Source organism: Octopus sinensis, linkage group LG9, assembly GCF_006345805.1.
Source record: "Octopus sinensis linkage group LG9, ASM634580v1, whole genome shotgun sequence".
NCBI classification, from domain to species: Eukaryota; Metazoa; Mollusca; class Cephalopoda; order Octopoda; family Octopodidae; genus Octopus; species Octopus sinensis.
In genome coordinates, this window is record NC_043005.1 from 97,340,405 (window position 1) to 97,356,495 (window position 16,091).

Consider the following 16,091-nt stretch of genomic DNA (forward strand, 5'->3'; position numbering starts at 1 on the left):
TATATATGTATATTTGCAGAATATATCAAACTTGAAATAAAACATAACCAGAAGAAAAAGTAGTTTACATATTCATATATGTATATATTTGTGTGTATGTATATATTTATACATACTTCGAAATGATATCAACCGGGTACTGAAATAAGAAGATACAGAGAAATGACTTATGAATAATTAATTTTACTCCCTATTCACTTTTGTTAACTGATAGCAATGTTTTTGACTGATTTATCTACTAACAGAAATTTTTTTAGTGATGTGGCACAAGACCATACATTTGTAGGAAAGAAAAAAATAAGTGGATGTTTTGACATGTGTGCCTTTCCCAAGGAGAATAAGTAGAACAAGAACCTTCTGGTGGCATTCTTTCAGAACTGGAACCAGCTCCTGTGATCGGGTTCATAAGGAGCTTACATCTCACTTCATGCTGCTCCTCCTAGTATTTCTACCATCATTATCAGCCAAATAAAATGTTCTCTACAAAATTTAATGGGAAGACACTAAAAGGATGCTATGAGGTCACACATCTTCCACTAGGGCCAGAGTGGTATATAGAGAAATCTGTTGATATTTCATGGAGATTTTGAGGGAATATATAGCTTTTCTTTTTTTTTTTCAGTGAATGTTGCTGAATATGAGTTCATGATCAGATTCTATGTTTGATTCTAGGCAAGGATCTTCCTTGTGTGAAATGAATTTCTGGATGTAAAGAAGTTGAACATGCACTTGTTATGTCAGCTTTTCTTATCTAACGAATTTATAAGAGTGGTGATACTTATGAGTATTATTATAATGATAATAATAATAATAATAATCAGCCTTCATTGGAGTAGTAGTAGTAATTGTAGTAGTAAAAAGCATCATCATTTTATGAAGACAGACGAAAGAAATAAAACAGTTCAAGGCATGGAATAGGGAGGTGGTGGATGTGGAGGAGGAGGTCCTTGTGAGTAGAAGCCTGGTGGTGGCGGTTGTTGTGGTGGCATAGCAGGTGGCATACCTGGTGGCGGCATATGTGGTGCACCTGAAAAAAATAAATAAGTAAACTAGTTATGATAAGCCCACACACACACACACACAAAATTAAATATTGTTTCAAAATGTAATGTATGCTTTTCCAGACTATTCTGGATAAAAACATCTTTTATGAAATTTTTTGGAATGGTTTATCTTGAAGCAGATAAAGCTATAAATAATAGTGTGTAAATATTGGGTTAAAAAAAACCCTGGATAGAAAAAGCCAAAGACTGCATGTGGGATACAAATCCATATCTCCTGTAAATATGACATGTTGTACCACAGGGCCAAAGCAATCCTTTGATTTTCTCTATCTTATGACATGAAGAACATTTTTTTAATGTTTTTATTCAGAATCTAATCACCATCTGTTCACAAATTCCCCAAGAAATATAGAAATGGAACTCCTATGTTTTTCTTATACACAAAAACCGAAGCTCAACTACAACATCCACATCAATCAAATCACAACCTTCAAAGACCTACAACCTTTCTTTTTTTGACTAAATTTTCTTTTTAAATCCTGAAAATTATTAAAGAATATACATGTTAGCCCATCAAAGTAGCAGAGAAACCATTTCAACGACTTGCAGCTGAGTCCATTAAAGAAATAACTGAAGAGAATATAGCAATGACCAGCCTTTCAAAACTATGGTTACAACCTTGATGGACATCTGCACAAATATAATGACAGACGAAACTGCAAGTTGTATTCTTTTACTCTGTTATTTGTTTCAGTCAGTGAAATCTAGCCATTCTGGGACACTGCCCTGAAGAGTTTTACTTGATCAAATGGATCAAATAGATCAGTGGACTTACTTTTAAGTTTGGCAATTTCTCTGTCAGTTTCTTTTTGCGGAACAACTAAGTTCTGCTGATGTAAAGAAACCAACACCAGCTGTCGCATGCACACACACATAAGTTTCCCTCTACTAAATTCGTTCCTAAGGCATTGGCCATCCTGAAGTTATAGAAGACATCATTTGTCCAAGGTGCCATGGGCATGCAGTGGAATTGAACCCCAAAAGCATGTGGTTACAAAGCAAACGTCTTAACCACACAGTCATACTGGTAAGCAGGATAGCAGAGGGAAATAAAGTTAACAGACAGAAATAGTTGCAATGTTCTAATAATAATTTATCTCCAAAATACAGAAAGACAGTTTTTGGAAAAATGTGTAATTCCACTTTTATTAATTGAAAATTATTATTTCTAATTAAATATTGATTTCTTTCTGGACCATGACTTAATTATGTAATGCCAAAAATAATCAGTTTTGACTTAATGACAAGTTAATTACTTCATGTCTATATTATTGGCAAGAGCCAACCATAGAGCCTCAACGTGGCTGCTCAAACTGCTAAATATAGCAGCCAAATATTTCAAATCACACTATACTCTCTTAAATAAACACGAATTCATTGAACAATGCTGTACGGGGTATTAAAAAAAAGGGGATGACTATTTTTGAAATCCCTTTGATTGATACTGACCACAAGTTAAACATCAGCAACTAGTAGTTTTTGATTTTTTTATTAACCCAAGAAGGATTAAAGTAGAGGTTAAAGACACCTCATGGAATGCGCATAGACTGAATGAATGGAAAGAAATAATCATCGACACTTACTATTGTCATGCACTGTGAATAATGGTGTCATTTATTAACTAAGACAAATAGGTTTATTGAAAAACCCTAAAAATGAAGTGAAGACAGACATGGTTGTGTGGTCAGAACCAGGTGGCTCTGAGTTTGATTCCACTAAGCAGCACCTGTGGCAAATGTCTTCTACCAAAAGTTTAGTTACCTATGCCCTGTAGAGTGTAATTTGATACAAAGAAACTGTGGAAGTCCATTGTATGTAAATGTGTGTGTGTGTATTAGTGAAAGTTATTAAATGCCAGTGAGAAAAGTAGAAAAGTCAATAACCCAAAACTGGAACATTCTTATATGTAAGTTTACTCAGTCAGGACTGACCAACAGCTAAACAACAACAATACTAGACAGCATCCTTACACAGGAACAGTAAATTACATTCTGTTGTGATTTGCCCAAAACCAATGGAAAAGAATACTACAGCACTAACCCTACACCGTTCTGAAGCATCTGGAAACTGAGCTAGTACTCATCTCGACTGAGCACTGGAAAACTAACATATCACTTACCTTGTTTGTAGTATGAATGGCTCAACATATATTGGGTTATCCGGAAAGTTCATGCCGATTTATAGTAGCTTACCTTTCGACTTATTTTAGAACATGGTTGAATCCATAACATAGGATTTGACTACACCTCCATTTAGAGCACAGTTTAAGGTATCTTTTCGTGGAAGAAGGTTTATGTTCCTATAACCTGTGTTAATTCTATAACCCTTTAAAATGGAAGATAAGAAAGTTCATCTTCGGTACTTGATGTCTTTCTTTTTCCATAAAAGGAAAAATGCCTCACAAGCAACCAAAGAAATATGCACAGTTTACGTTGATGTTTCTTTATCCGAAAGAACTGTACGGAAGTAGTTCGCAAGGTTCCGAGCTGGAGATTGTAGCCTTATTGATAAAGAACGATCAGGCAGACCATCCACCACAGATGACGACCAAATCAAGTGATTAATTGCGAATAACCCACATTGCACAACCTGAGAATTGGCAGAAAGCCTCAACCTATCAAAATCCGTCGTTCACGAGCACCTGGTAAAGCTTGGGTAATGGCAAGTATTTATTGACCTTTTTCTTTCCTTTAAAAATCGGCACAAACTTTCCGGACAACCCAATATAACCAGACGAATAGGTTTAATAAATTATTTATATAATCAAAAGTAATTTGCATGTGCATGCACACACATGTACATACATACACACACATATATATATATATACACACACACACACATGAGAGAGAAAGTGAACAGAGAAGCAGGAGAAGAAAACTGGGGGGTGGGGTGGAAACAAAGGAATATGAGAAAAACTACACTCTTACTGGGAATGGGCTGTGCATAGGGTGGAGGGACTGATCCTGGTACAGGTTCTCCTGGATGTGGTGCTGGATATGGATAACCTACAAAATCACAGGTAGAAAATTATATTTTAAAGACACACTTATGATTAACATACAAACATTTTTTTTTAGATGAAATAAATAAAGAAAATATTACATTTTCTTAAATAAAAGAATGATCTCTCTATAATAATTCTGTGAACAGTTTACATTTTTTATGTATATAATAGAATAGGTTTTCTAGGTGAACAGAGAATCAACAATAATGCAAGTTCTTCACAATTAAAATAAAGGCCAAGAATCAAAACTGCTCTAAATGATAGAATTTCAAAATTTAATAAGCTTTTTTTTAAATGCTTGGAATTTAAAAATCTGTAATAAAGTGGAAAATATAATTCAAATAGAGCAAAAGAGCATCAGCAAGGCTTCAGAAAGAAAGTCAGCTTGGTAATTTAAAGCACTGTAATTAAAATCAGCCAGTTAATTAGCTAATATTGTCTCAGCTTATAAAGATCAAAATACAGCCATAGAAACTTAACTTCCAACAAATATTAGGTTGTCAAGAAAGTTCTTGCAGAATTTTTATTTTGATTTTAAATTATGTATTTTCAAGTTAATTTTCGTTAAATTACTTTGACTTTTTTATATATCATTTTAAAGCCCATTTTTCGCTCTATCTAATCGTATTATTCTTTGTCTTTCTGAATAATTAGGCCATTTTTTTCCAAAACGTTGAATACAACATGGACAAAAAGCAAATTCGCACAATTTTCATATTCCAGTTCAAGCTAGGCCGAAAAGCTGCTGAAACAGCTCGCAATATCAATGATGCATTTGGCCCAGGAACCACAAATGAATGTACAGCACCACGGCACTTCCCGAAGCCAAAGTTGCACCAAAAGAAGGTCATGGTGTTTGGTGGTCTGTGGCCAGTCTCGTCCATCACAGCTTTTTAGATCCAGGCGAAACCATTACAGCGGAGAAGTACTGTCAGTAAATGGATGAAATGCATAAGAAACTCTGACAACAACAGCCAGCATTGGTCAATAGAAAAGGACCAATTCTTCTCTACAACAACGCTCGGCCGCACGTCGCACAACTGACCCTGCAGAAATTGAACGAATTGGGCTACAAAACTCTGCCTCATCCACCATACTCACCAGACATCTTGCCTACCGACTATCACTTTTTCAAGCATCTCGACAACTTCCTGCATGAGAAATGCTTCAAAAACCAAGACAATGTCAAACACGCCTTCAACGACTTCATCGCCACCAGAACACAGGATTTTTACGCTACTGGCAGAAATAAACTTGTTTTGCGTTGGCAAATACATATACAAATTAGCTGAATTAAAAAACTCAGCAGCCAGTGCTATGAATTTAATTAAGGATGAATAACATGCAAACTAGATGCTAATCATTATCAATTCTTGATTTACTGATAGTATCCTCACTTCGAAGGAAGATAAATAAATATCTGTGGCAATTGCAATCAACTGTAAAGGAGTGTGAGTGATAATCTTCAGCAATCAATTTCCTGAAATAACATGTCATTAAAGAAAAGACAATATGGGAGGGGAGGGGAAATTGGGTGAGGAAGGGGCACAGAATGACAGTTGTTAACATATGTTTTTTTCCTTTCAATGGAGATAAATCAACACACCAATTGTCCAGCCTTGGATGTAACAAGATGTTAAGGTAAAGATCCCCTTCAGTCATGAATGACCATGGGATTGCACCTAGAAAGTTACCCTCCAAGGCAAAAGTCTGGGCAAAGTTGTTTATGGAAGACCAGCAGTTGCCCTTGCATACCGGCCTCCCCTCTCCATGCAACCAATGTTATCCAAGGGAAAGGCAAAGGCCGATACAGCTTGGCACTAACGATGTCGCAACTCATTTCTACAGCCGAGTGAACTGGAGCAATGTGAAATAAAGTGTCTTGCTCAAGAACACAACACACAGCCCAATCTGGGAATCGAACTCGCTACCTCGTGATTGTGAGCCCGATGCTTACCAATGAGCCATGCACCATCATATAACATGATGTAAGACTTAGACATAACACCCACACACACACACGCATGCATATAGTAAGAGAGGCAGACAGAAAGACGTGGGAGGCAGCTGAAAAAAAAGGATAGTTGATGAGATATTTTTGGTACTGTGCAGCTAAAACTAAAATTGTACTAATTAGTAGTGAACATTTAAAAGTGGGAGATTGGATTTTTACACTAGTCTGTTTGGAAATCAACGCAAAAACACAGATCTACTTTACTATGGAATATTGCCAAACTGGAATTACAAAGCATGGAGAATATTGCATAGAAAGCAGGAAATAAAACTAAAAGAGAAAGGGAGGGTAATTTAATTTAGTTCTGTATTTCTAATTAATTAAAAAAATTATACCTATATTATTACCTTGTAACAAAGGGTCATATTCTGAATGGTTATGAGTATGTGAGAAAAAAGAAATTAGATTAAAAAAAAAAGAGTGAGAGAGAGAGAAAGAAAAACAAACAAAACAAAAAATAAAATCAGTATCAACAAATCAGGGCAAAACCAAACAAAACACTTTTCTTTTATTATTATTATTATTATTGAGTGAGAGAGCAGTGCATGCCATCAAAGTGACACTGGGGTAAAATATACGAAGCCCAATATATTATTATTATCATTATTATTATTAATATTATTATCATTCATCATCATCGTTGAACATCCATTTTCCATGCTGGCATGGGTTGGATGTTTTGACTGGGTTCTTTGCCTTTCATCCTTTCAAGGTCAATAAAATAAGTACCAGTTGAACACTGGGGTTGATGTAATCGACTCATCCCCTCCCCAAAATTGCTGCCCTTGCAGCAAAATTTGAAACCATTATTATGATTGCTGAGAGCTGGCAAAATCATTAGCATGGAGCACAAGATGCTTAGCAGCATTTCATTTATCTTTGCATCCTAATTTCAAATACTGGCAAGGTCGACTTTGCCTTTCATCCTTTCAATTTATCAACTAGCATCTCTCCCAAAATTTCAAGCCTTATGCGTATAAGAGAAAGGATTATTATAATGATGACGAATGCAGTGAGTTGACAGAATCATCAGAGAATAGGATAAGAATAAATGAGTTGTAGTATTTCTTCTGACTCATTTCGTTCTGAGTTCAAATTCGGATTTTCTTCATCCTTTTAGGGTAAAAAAAAATAAGTAATTCATTTGCCCACCACCACCACCTCACATCAAATATAATAATAATAATAATAATTCAGATGCCCTGATGCAGTACCAGGCAGTGGCTCTCATGGCTTCTGATCTTAACTCATTGGAAGTGTTATCATGTACATTGTTTTGTCTTAGTGTAAAAGATGGCCTACAGCAAATATTCTGCTCAATACCACAGATTTGCTTGTCAGTTGTTTGACCTTAACCAGTTGAGCATGTCTCTTAGTGGCTGACGATATGTACATCTCTGATCACAAGCAGAATTAGTTGGGGAGCATCATATCCGTGTGTTGAAAGGAATTCTTAGAGGTTTAGATAATTCACCTTTGGAAACATGGGTGGTTCGTTCATCATCCTTAAACAATCCTTATGAAGAAAATTCTAACTGGGCCCCACCTGCAAGGTCATGCACTGTTTATTTTGATATGAGATCACCATGTTGTCCACACATGGTTGTGATGCATGTGCTTGGTGTACCCTTATCAGACGAGTAGTCATGATGGGTATACTGGGCTTCGTATATTTCATCCCCGTGTCACTTTGATGGCATGCACTGCTCTCTCACTCAATCATAATAACAATAATAATAATAAGCAAAAATTGAAATACAATTTTCATACCAAAGATGCATAGAAACAATGACAAGGAGATCAGGTCTGGTTGCAAACTCTGGACCCAGGAAAATTTAGGAAAACTAATTTCTTTAGAAGATAGGAAGGCAAGGGAGACAACTAAAAATATAGGCATTGTTATACACTCTGGGTATAGATTGTTTAAATCAGTGTCATTAATAAGCATCAAAAAACTATCTGCAAATAAATATCTGTGAACAGAACATGGGCATTAAATAACGAAGATATGTGTACAACAGAGATATAAATATATAGACAGTTTTAATAAGCAAAAATGAAGATAGGACTCAACTGCTATCTGCGGAGTGGTCATGCTTGATATGCAGAAAAGGACTAAGTACCATATTTTCAGGAATACAAGTCGAATTCTTCAGACAAAAATCTGAACCAAAACTTCCATGTGAAATGCAACTGGATTTGGAGAGATAGTGACTATGTTTGAATGTTTACATATATATATATCACCGTGATCTCTGTGACCGACCAGGCTATCAGATGTTGCTACACATCGCTGGTAACAATGCGCTTTGCATTGTTTTAGCCTTCAAGTGACGCCACCCCGCTGGCTAAGCGAGCAGGCCAACAGAAGAAAGAGTGACAGGAAGTTGTGGCAAAGGAGTACAGCAGGGATTGCCACCACCCCCTGCCGGAGCCTCGTACAGCTTTAGGTGTTTTCGCTCAATAAACACTCACAACGCCCAGTCTGGGAATCGAAACCGCGATCCTACAACCGCAAGTCCGCTGCCCTAACCACTGGGCCATTGCGCCTCCACTTACACAATATATATGTCAACTTATATGCCGGAAAATATGGTAAGAATTCCATACAACAGATGAACAAGTGGTGTAGTGGGATTACAGGCAGACCAGAAAGAAGGACCTTGTAGAAAACAGAGCTGTTAAATAAAAGAACAACCATGAAATATAATTTTTCCTATGCTCAGGAGAATCCATGAAAATTTCCAAACAGTTTTTCTTACCAATGTGATCAAATGAGCAGTGGAGGTAGGTATTCCAAAAGTATACTATACAAAGTAAGAACATAGCAGAAAACATTTTGGGACCTTGTACCTCTTCAGGCAACAAAGGGATTCTCTCTTTATGCAAAAGGTCGATGGTATGATGTTTGTATATAAGATATTGGAAAACATTAAAATGCAAAGATTGGAAAGAAATGAAGAAAAACATGCTGTGGACAATATGTTAAGTTCCCATGCTGGAATGACAGACCACAAACGAGTTGAGAGAAATACTAGATGTAAAATAATCTGATGGAGATGGCAAGAGAGGTGATACTAGTGGTACAGATATGAGAGTTAATTAAAAACTACCAAACTGGAAAGAACCTGCAGATAAGGAAAACATATGTAAAAAAGAGAGAGAGAGAGAGAGACATAGTGTGTGTGTGTGTGTGTGAGAGAGCATATATATATATATATATATCATCATCATCATCAACGTTTAACGTCCGTTTTCCATGGGTTGGACGATTTGACTGAGGACTGGCGAACCAGATGGCTGCACCAGGCTCCAATCTTGATCTGGCAGCGTTTCTACAGCTGGATGCCCTTCCTAACACCAACCACTCCGAGAGTGTAGTGTGTGTGTGTATATATATATATATATATATATATATATATATATATATGAGAGAAAGAAAGAGAGAGAGAGAGAGAGAGAGAGTGTATGTATATATGAATAATTCTGTATGTGTGTATGATTACATATGTATGCATGTATGAGTAGGTGTGTGTATCCAGCTGTGTGTGGAAAAGTGCATGGCCACTAATGTATGTTTCCTGAAAGCACAGCTTATGAGTATCAATGGCTCACTGAATACAATGAGTGTATGCGAGAGGACAAAGATGAACATGTGATGATGTATAAATATGAAAATACACTAGCATGGGTTGGACGGAATTAACAATCCAAAATATTACCTGTAGACAAATATGTACTTCGTGCACGGAATTACAGTAATTAATACAGGTGTACTGAGTGATATGGAAACTGTTTGTGTTGATACAAGAACAGGTACTGGAAATGAATAGGTGCGCTCAAGAATATTTCAAAAATATGTTTATTCACCAGGAAGGTTTGCTGCCAATTCTTAGTCTGTGTACAAGTTACCTCCCTTTACTTATCTCCCTTTGATTTGCATTGTTCGAATTTCCGTCACTATGAGAGTGATCTCGCTTGTCCCATTTTAGCATTAACATAAGTGTTGTGTGGGAATATTCAAATATAATATACTGCCTACCAAACTGTTTGTTGGTGTGGATCTCTAACAAGATGGCTGAGGAATTTTCAGAGGTCTGTTCGCTCTGAGGAAAAACGACTATGCATAGTGGTTAATGTAAGACCCAGTGGGAGATGGATGGATACAATATGGGAGGAAAGAATTGGGGAGACAAGCAAGACGAATGTACAAGCCAAGCACCGAGGAACAGGGGCCAAAGTTAATAGAGCACGACAGCACGATTGTAGGTTAGAGGCGTTTGTGTGTGTGTTTGGAATGTAAATGTGAGCATCAAATAGAGAGAGTATGAATAGGAAATTGAACACTGAGTGGTTTCCAGAGACTTGGAATATAGAGACTTATTCTTAAAAATAAATAAAGATTGATTCACACTAGTCCCAACAAAAAATAGGGGAAAGGGTTGCACTTCATTTGCCTTTGAAACACAACAGTCGTCAATGATACTGGAAGGAAGAATTAAACAACTTCTTTTTTTTTTTTAGTGAGTGTGGGTAATAAAACATTGTAAATAGGGCATTGTTAGATGTGTTTATTGCAATGTTTCATCCCAACAAAAACTCGTTTAACTATATCAAACAAAAGAAAACAAACAAAGAAAGGATGCTAGGCAAGGCAGCACTAATAACAGGAGTACTAGAAATCAAAACATCACCATAATTTAAATAGCTCATAACAGGCAATCCATTAGAAACATGCACAAAGATACTTGTTTAAATGTAGAATCAATTCTCTACCTGCTGGTGGCGGTGGACATGAAGGTTGGCCATATGTAGAGCCATAATTCATTGGATATTGTGCTGCAATAATGTTAGAATAAAGAGAAAAATATGCACAAAGCACCAATCTGGTTTGGAAGAAATTAAATAATTAAAGCAGAGAAAAATAGATTAAGAAAGAGGGAGAAAACATAACGGTCAGTTAATCATGACGAATGCAAGAAAAAGATATAAAAAGTAGAAACAGTAGAGGAAGCTGAAGGTTGTAGAAAGACTGTCGAATGAATGGTGATTTTCTTGTTATTCTGGAGATTAACTAAGATGGTGACTGTATTAAATGGTTAAACGGACACTGAGAGACTTGTGGAAGTATTAAAGCTATATGTAAAACTTTGAATCGCACTTGAATAACATACCTATTCCCTAACCAATATTTATACTGTATCTATAAATGGACTACACTGGACTGCTCTGATTGGGTTTTTATAGTACCTTACTGATTGATTCTTAATCACAAAGAAGGCCACTGTTGGAATCTAAGATATTAGATATACTCTGAACAGCTGCACAACACAAGATATAACTTGAACTGAAATACTAACTTCATTCATTAAAAACAAGATAGAAAGTTATCTTTAATGAAAGAGATGAACATCAATGGAATTTGTATCTTGTGGTACCAGTGCCTGTGGCACACAAGAAATCCATCAGTGCTGTAGTCAGTGCGGTGGGCACATGACAAACACCATCCGATCGTGGCCGTTCGCCAGCCTCATCTAGCACCTGTGTCGGTGGCACATAAAAACACCATCCGAAGACCCGGCAAGACTAGTCAGGCCATAACCCATGGCCCCTACCTGGGACGTAGTCAGTCCACCTGTGCATACCTTCCTTCTTGTGACACTTGTGAAGACCTGTTGAGGCAAGTGAAAATCAAAACAAATCAAAATAGATGAACATCAATGGAATTTGTATCTTTGTGGTGGCACGTGGCACACGAGGGGGCCGTCCGAACGTGGCCGTAGCCGGTGCCGCATCGACTGGCCTCCGTGCTGTGGGCACGTAGCAAGCACCATCCGATCGTGGCCGTTTGCCAGCCTCATCTGGCACCTGTGTCGGTGGCACATAAAAACACCATCCGAGCGTGGCCGTCTGCCAGCCTCGTCTGGCACCTGTGTCGGTGGCACATAAAATCACCCACTACACTCTCGGAGTGGTTGGCGTTAGGAAGGGCATCCAGCTGTAGAAACACTGCCAGATCTGACTGGACTGGTGCAGCTTTCGGGCTCCCCAGACCCCAGTTGAACCGTCCAACCCATGCTAGCATGGAAAGCGGACGTTAAATGATGATGATGATGATGATGATATTAATGCTGCCGGAGACATTAAATATGTCTCTGGTCAAACAGGCAAAATATTCTGATGTTTACAAGCTCCCAAAGAAGGAGAATATACCCAGAAGACATGGTCCATAATTCCTGAGACTGTAAGGATAGAGGAAGCTGACTGGGTGAGAGAATATAAAACCAGAAATAAGTGAAATTCTTAACGGTGAGTGTAGTTTGGGTCAATAACAATGAATTATAGAAGGATTAGAATAACAAGTTTGAGATGTTTTTATCTCAAACTGATATAAATTTAATAATGCCAATTTGGTTCTAACCCAATTTTGGCATTGGTCTTAAAAATAACGGTTGTGTAGAATAATGAATGAAGATTAAACATTTGAAGTCAGGTAGTAGCAAACAGTCTTCCCAAACCTAATAACAGTGTAGGATGTATGAGCTGCAATATGAAGAGGGTAGAAATTTCTCAGTCAGTGTTAGCAAGCAAGATATGCAAAAGTAATGACAAAGAAAAGAAAAATATTTTGAAATATTTGGATTTGATAAATGTTTTCCCAAATTATTTTCGAAAAATATTTCTGATTTTTTAATTCTTCTAACATCAAAAAAAAAGTGAGTGAAAAAATAGTGTAATTTGAAGCTAGAAGTATTAGATTGAAAATCTATTTCTCTTAATCTAAATTATTTAATAGCATCAAGTAAGGTTATTGAAACATAAGAAATGAGATGATATGACAAGATAAAAAAGAAACAATGTTGTATCCAAGTCATTGAAACATGAAAGGAAATTGAATAGTGATTAATTGATAGTTTAATTACAAAGTGGGGCTTAATCAAATATTTAAATAATATTTTCTAACTTTCCAACTTTAGAAATAAACACAAGGATTATGAAAAATATTAGGGGTTAGCTAAGCCAAAATGTTTGGAGTCATGTAGCTTGCTTAGTCAAAGACTAAAATGTTAGCTAGTGCCAATATTCTTTAATAATCACGTACTGTAGATATATGTTGGAAATATTGTAAATAATCAGAGCTAAGTTTATAATGAAGAAGATAAGGAAAAGTTGTGTAGTCATTATGCAATAGATAACTACTGCTGTTTGTCATTGAAGGAAACAGTTTTAAAGAAGTGTTTTAATAATAAGGTTTAGCATTAGTACAAGATTAATTAGTGTTGTGCATGACCTTAGCTTTGATTGGGTTTTTTTAAGTTGAATTTACGAGCTTGTATTGTTGTGTTTATTAGTTTGTATTCTAAACAATTTCATTTTGTAAAGAGAAAGTTGGCGCTGGTTGAAGATCATATCAATAAAATGGCTGAGTTGAAGAAGAGAACAACATTTCATAAAGTGGTGAAAATGAAAGAATGACAGACATTTTAAGCAATAACATGAAATGCAGAGGGTAGAAGGTAGAGCAAGTGATGCATTGCAGAGGGTAGAAGGTAGAGCAAGTGATACATTGCAGAGGGTAGAAGGTAGAGCAAGTGATACATTGCAGAGGGTAGAAGGTAGAGCAAGTGATACATTGCAGAGGGTAGAAGGTAGAGCAAGTGATACATTGCAGAGGGTAGAAGGTAGAGCAAGTGATACATTGCAGAGGGTAGAAGGTAGAGCAAGTGATACATTGCAGAGGGTAGAAGGTAGAGCAAGTGATACATTGCAGAGGGTAGAAGGTAGAGCAAGTGATACATTGCAGAGGGTAGAAGGTAGAGCAAGTGATACATTGCAGAGGGTAGAAGGTAGAGCAAGTGATACATTGCAGAGGGTAGAAGGTAGAGCAAGTGATACATTGCAGAGGGTAGAAGGTAGAGCAAGTGATACATTGCAGAGGGTAGAAGGTAGAGCAAGTGATACATTGCAGAGGGTAGAAGGTAGAGCAAGTGATACATTGCAGAGGGTAGAAGGTAGAGCAAGTGATACATTGCAGAGGGTAGAAGGTAGAGCAAGTGATACATTGCAGAGGGTAGAAGGTAGAGCAAGTGATACATTGCAGAGGGTAGAAGGTAGAGCAAGTGATACATTGCAGAGGGTAGAAGGTAGAGCAAGTGATACATTGCAGAGGGTAAAATAATTTATGCCAAAGAAAATGTTTTTAATTTTCTAATCTTAAAAGTAGAAGAATTTTAATATTTCTCTTTCTTTAACTAACAGAGGTTTATCCAAGCAAAAACGTAGACAAATGTTAAAGAAATGAAAGATGCTACATATCTCATGAAGCTGTGATGTTACCGCTCTAGTTTTTTTTTTAATTGTGATAAAATTTGAAAACATGTACATCTATAATATTTTAAAATCTAGTTGAACTGTGTTTGCTTTTAAGTCACTGCTATAAATAAGAGGATATATAAATATATGCTGAATGGTAGGTGTTTAAAAGTTAAAACATTTGGCTGCCATAATACAGCATTACAATAAAAAAAATATCAAAGGTTTGTATTGACTGAAAAAATTTTTTTTTTAAATATACGTTGGTAAAAATTCTGTGGTGTGGAAGCTGTGATACAAAAACATATATTATCTCAAATTATTGGTGACAAACGATACTTTTGAGATTAGTCACTGTCACTTCTATTAGTGAAAAAAAAAACCCTCAACTTCAGCTTACTATGACTAGTTCTCCTCAGAGTAACACACACACAAATATAAAAGCATGGAAGTCAAAATTTAATAGTTTTAGAGACTTTTTTTCTTTTCTTTCTGGCTTTGCTTTGTTTCTGCAAGTTTGTTGCAAATTTTCAATTACATTGCCACTCTCCAAAATTGATAATTGGTTTTGTGATAATCAACAGTGTCTTCAGTATAATAGATTTTTCAAAAATCCAGGATAATCAAATATGACACATATACTATGACACACACACACACACACACATCAATGGATTTCAGTAACAGTGAAATAAAGGATATTAAAATATTAATCTGGAAACATTGTTTAAGGCCACTTAAGTTAATAATACAAATATAGTATATGAACTCATTAAAATATTAAGTGAAAGTACTTTTTTATCAAGATTCTGACTGTTTGACAATTAGAATTTTGAGTAAAGCAGATAAAATTAAATAAGTGGTACTGAGATTAAAAAATATGATCCTAGTAGAAATTATTGAAATAGAGGAAACAGAAATATATATACATGTATATATATAGAAGTAGTTCCTAACATGGGTGGTCATTGTGAAATCACAAGAGACCAGCAAATTTCAAGGAAGTACAATGGAAGTTGCTGGGTGTTTAGAGTAGTCTGAGTTTTCTTTAGAAATAATACATTTAAGCCAGGTACAATACTTAGTTTAAGTACATTAAAAAAAAAGAAAAATATCTTTGCCATGATCTGATGGATGACAATAAACCACTGTGCAAAATTGGTTTCTTTTGATCAAAATAAGCCACTGGATTTTCCTTAGCGGAGTTGCTTTAAAAAATGTCAACCAATGAAGGAAAGCGCTGAGCTACAAATGACTGGGAACCAATAGCATATGGCATTTTCAAACAAATTTCAGCATCAGATAGAGAAAAGGTAAATAGAATTGCTATGAGAAGATAACATAAGAAAAAAGTTCACTCCACAAACTAAGTTATTTCCCTCATTTCTTCTGGCATAATTTTGTTCGCAAACACTTCTCATAATAGGAAAGTTTTGCTATCAGAAAAGGGTCACCTTAAAAATATGGATATATAAAATATTATAATATAAATATAATTTATATATAAAAAAAAAGTAAATAGAACCTGAGTGCTGCTTAATTCAATGCTACAAAAAAAAAATTCTACATTCTTTCAGATGAGGTTATTCATAGATAAATTGCAAAATTATATCTTGAATGGAGATATTTCAGAGTCCATAACGTGTTATCTTTACCTCCATATTTAGATACAAATATTTCTCACACTCTTCAG

General features: G+C 35.9%; 1 protein-coding gene across 3 annotated transcripts in view; it reads right to left on the bottom strand.

Annotated features, from left to right (window-relative positions):
- Positions 1-529: 529 nt before the first annotated feature.
- Positions 530-16,091, bottom strand: part of LOC115215948 (protein shisa-4) — a 70,143-nt gene continuing 54,581 nt past the window's right edge. The window contains exons 6-8 of one of the 3 annotated variants that reach the window (XM_029785330.2): positions 10,862-10,924; positions 3,995-4,072; positions 530-1,027 (exon numbers count right to left, since the gene is read on the bottom strand). In XM_029785330.2, coding sequence (XP_029641190.1) covers positions 903-1,027; positions 3,995-4,072; positions 10,862-10,924 — 266 coding nt within the window. In that variant the 3' untranslated portion in view covers positions 530-902. Of the gene's footprint in view, positions 1,028-3,994; positions 4,073-6,382; positions 6,454-10,861; positions 10,925-16,091 lie in introns of those variants that run through there. The other 2 variants (XM_029785331.2, XM_036506201.1) reach the window with 2 other exon arrangements.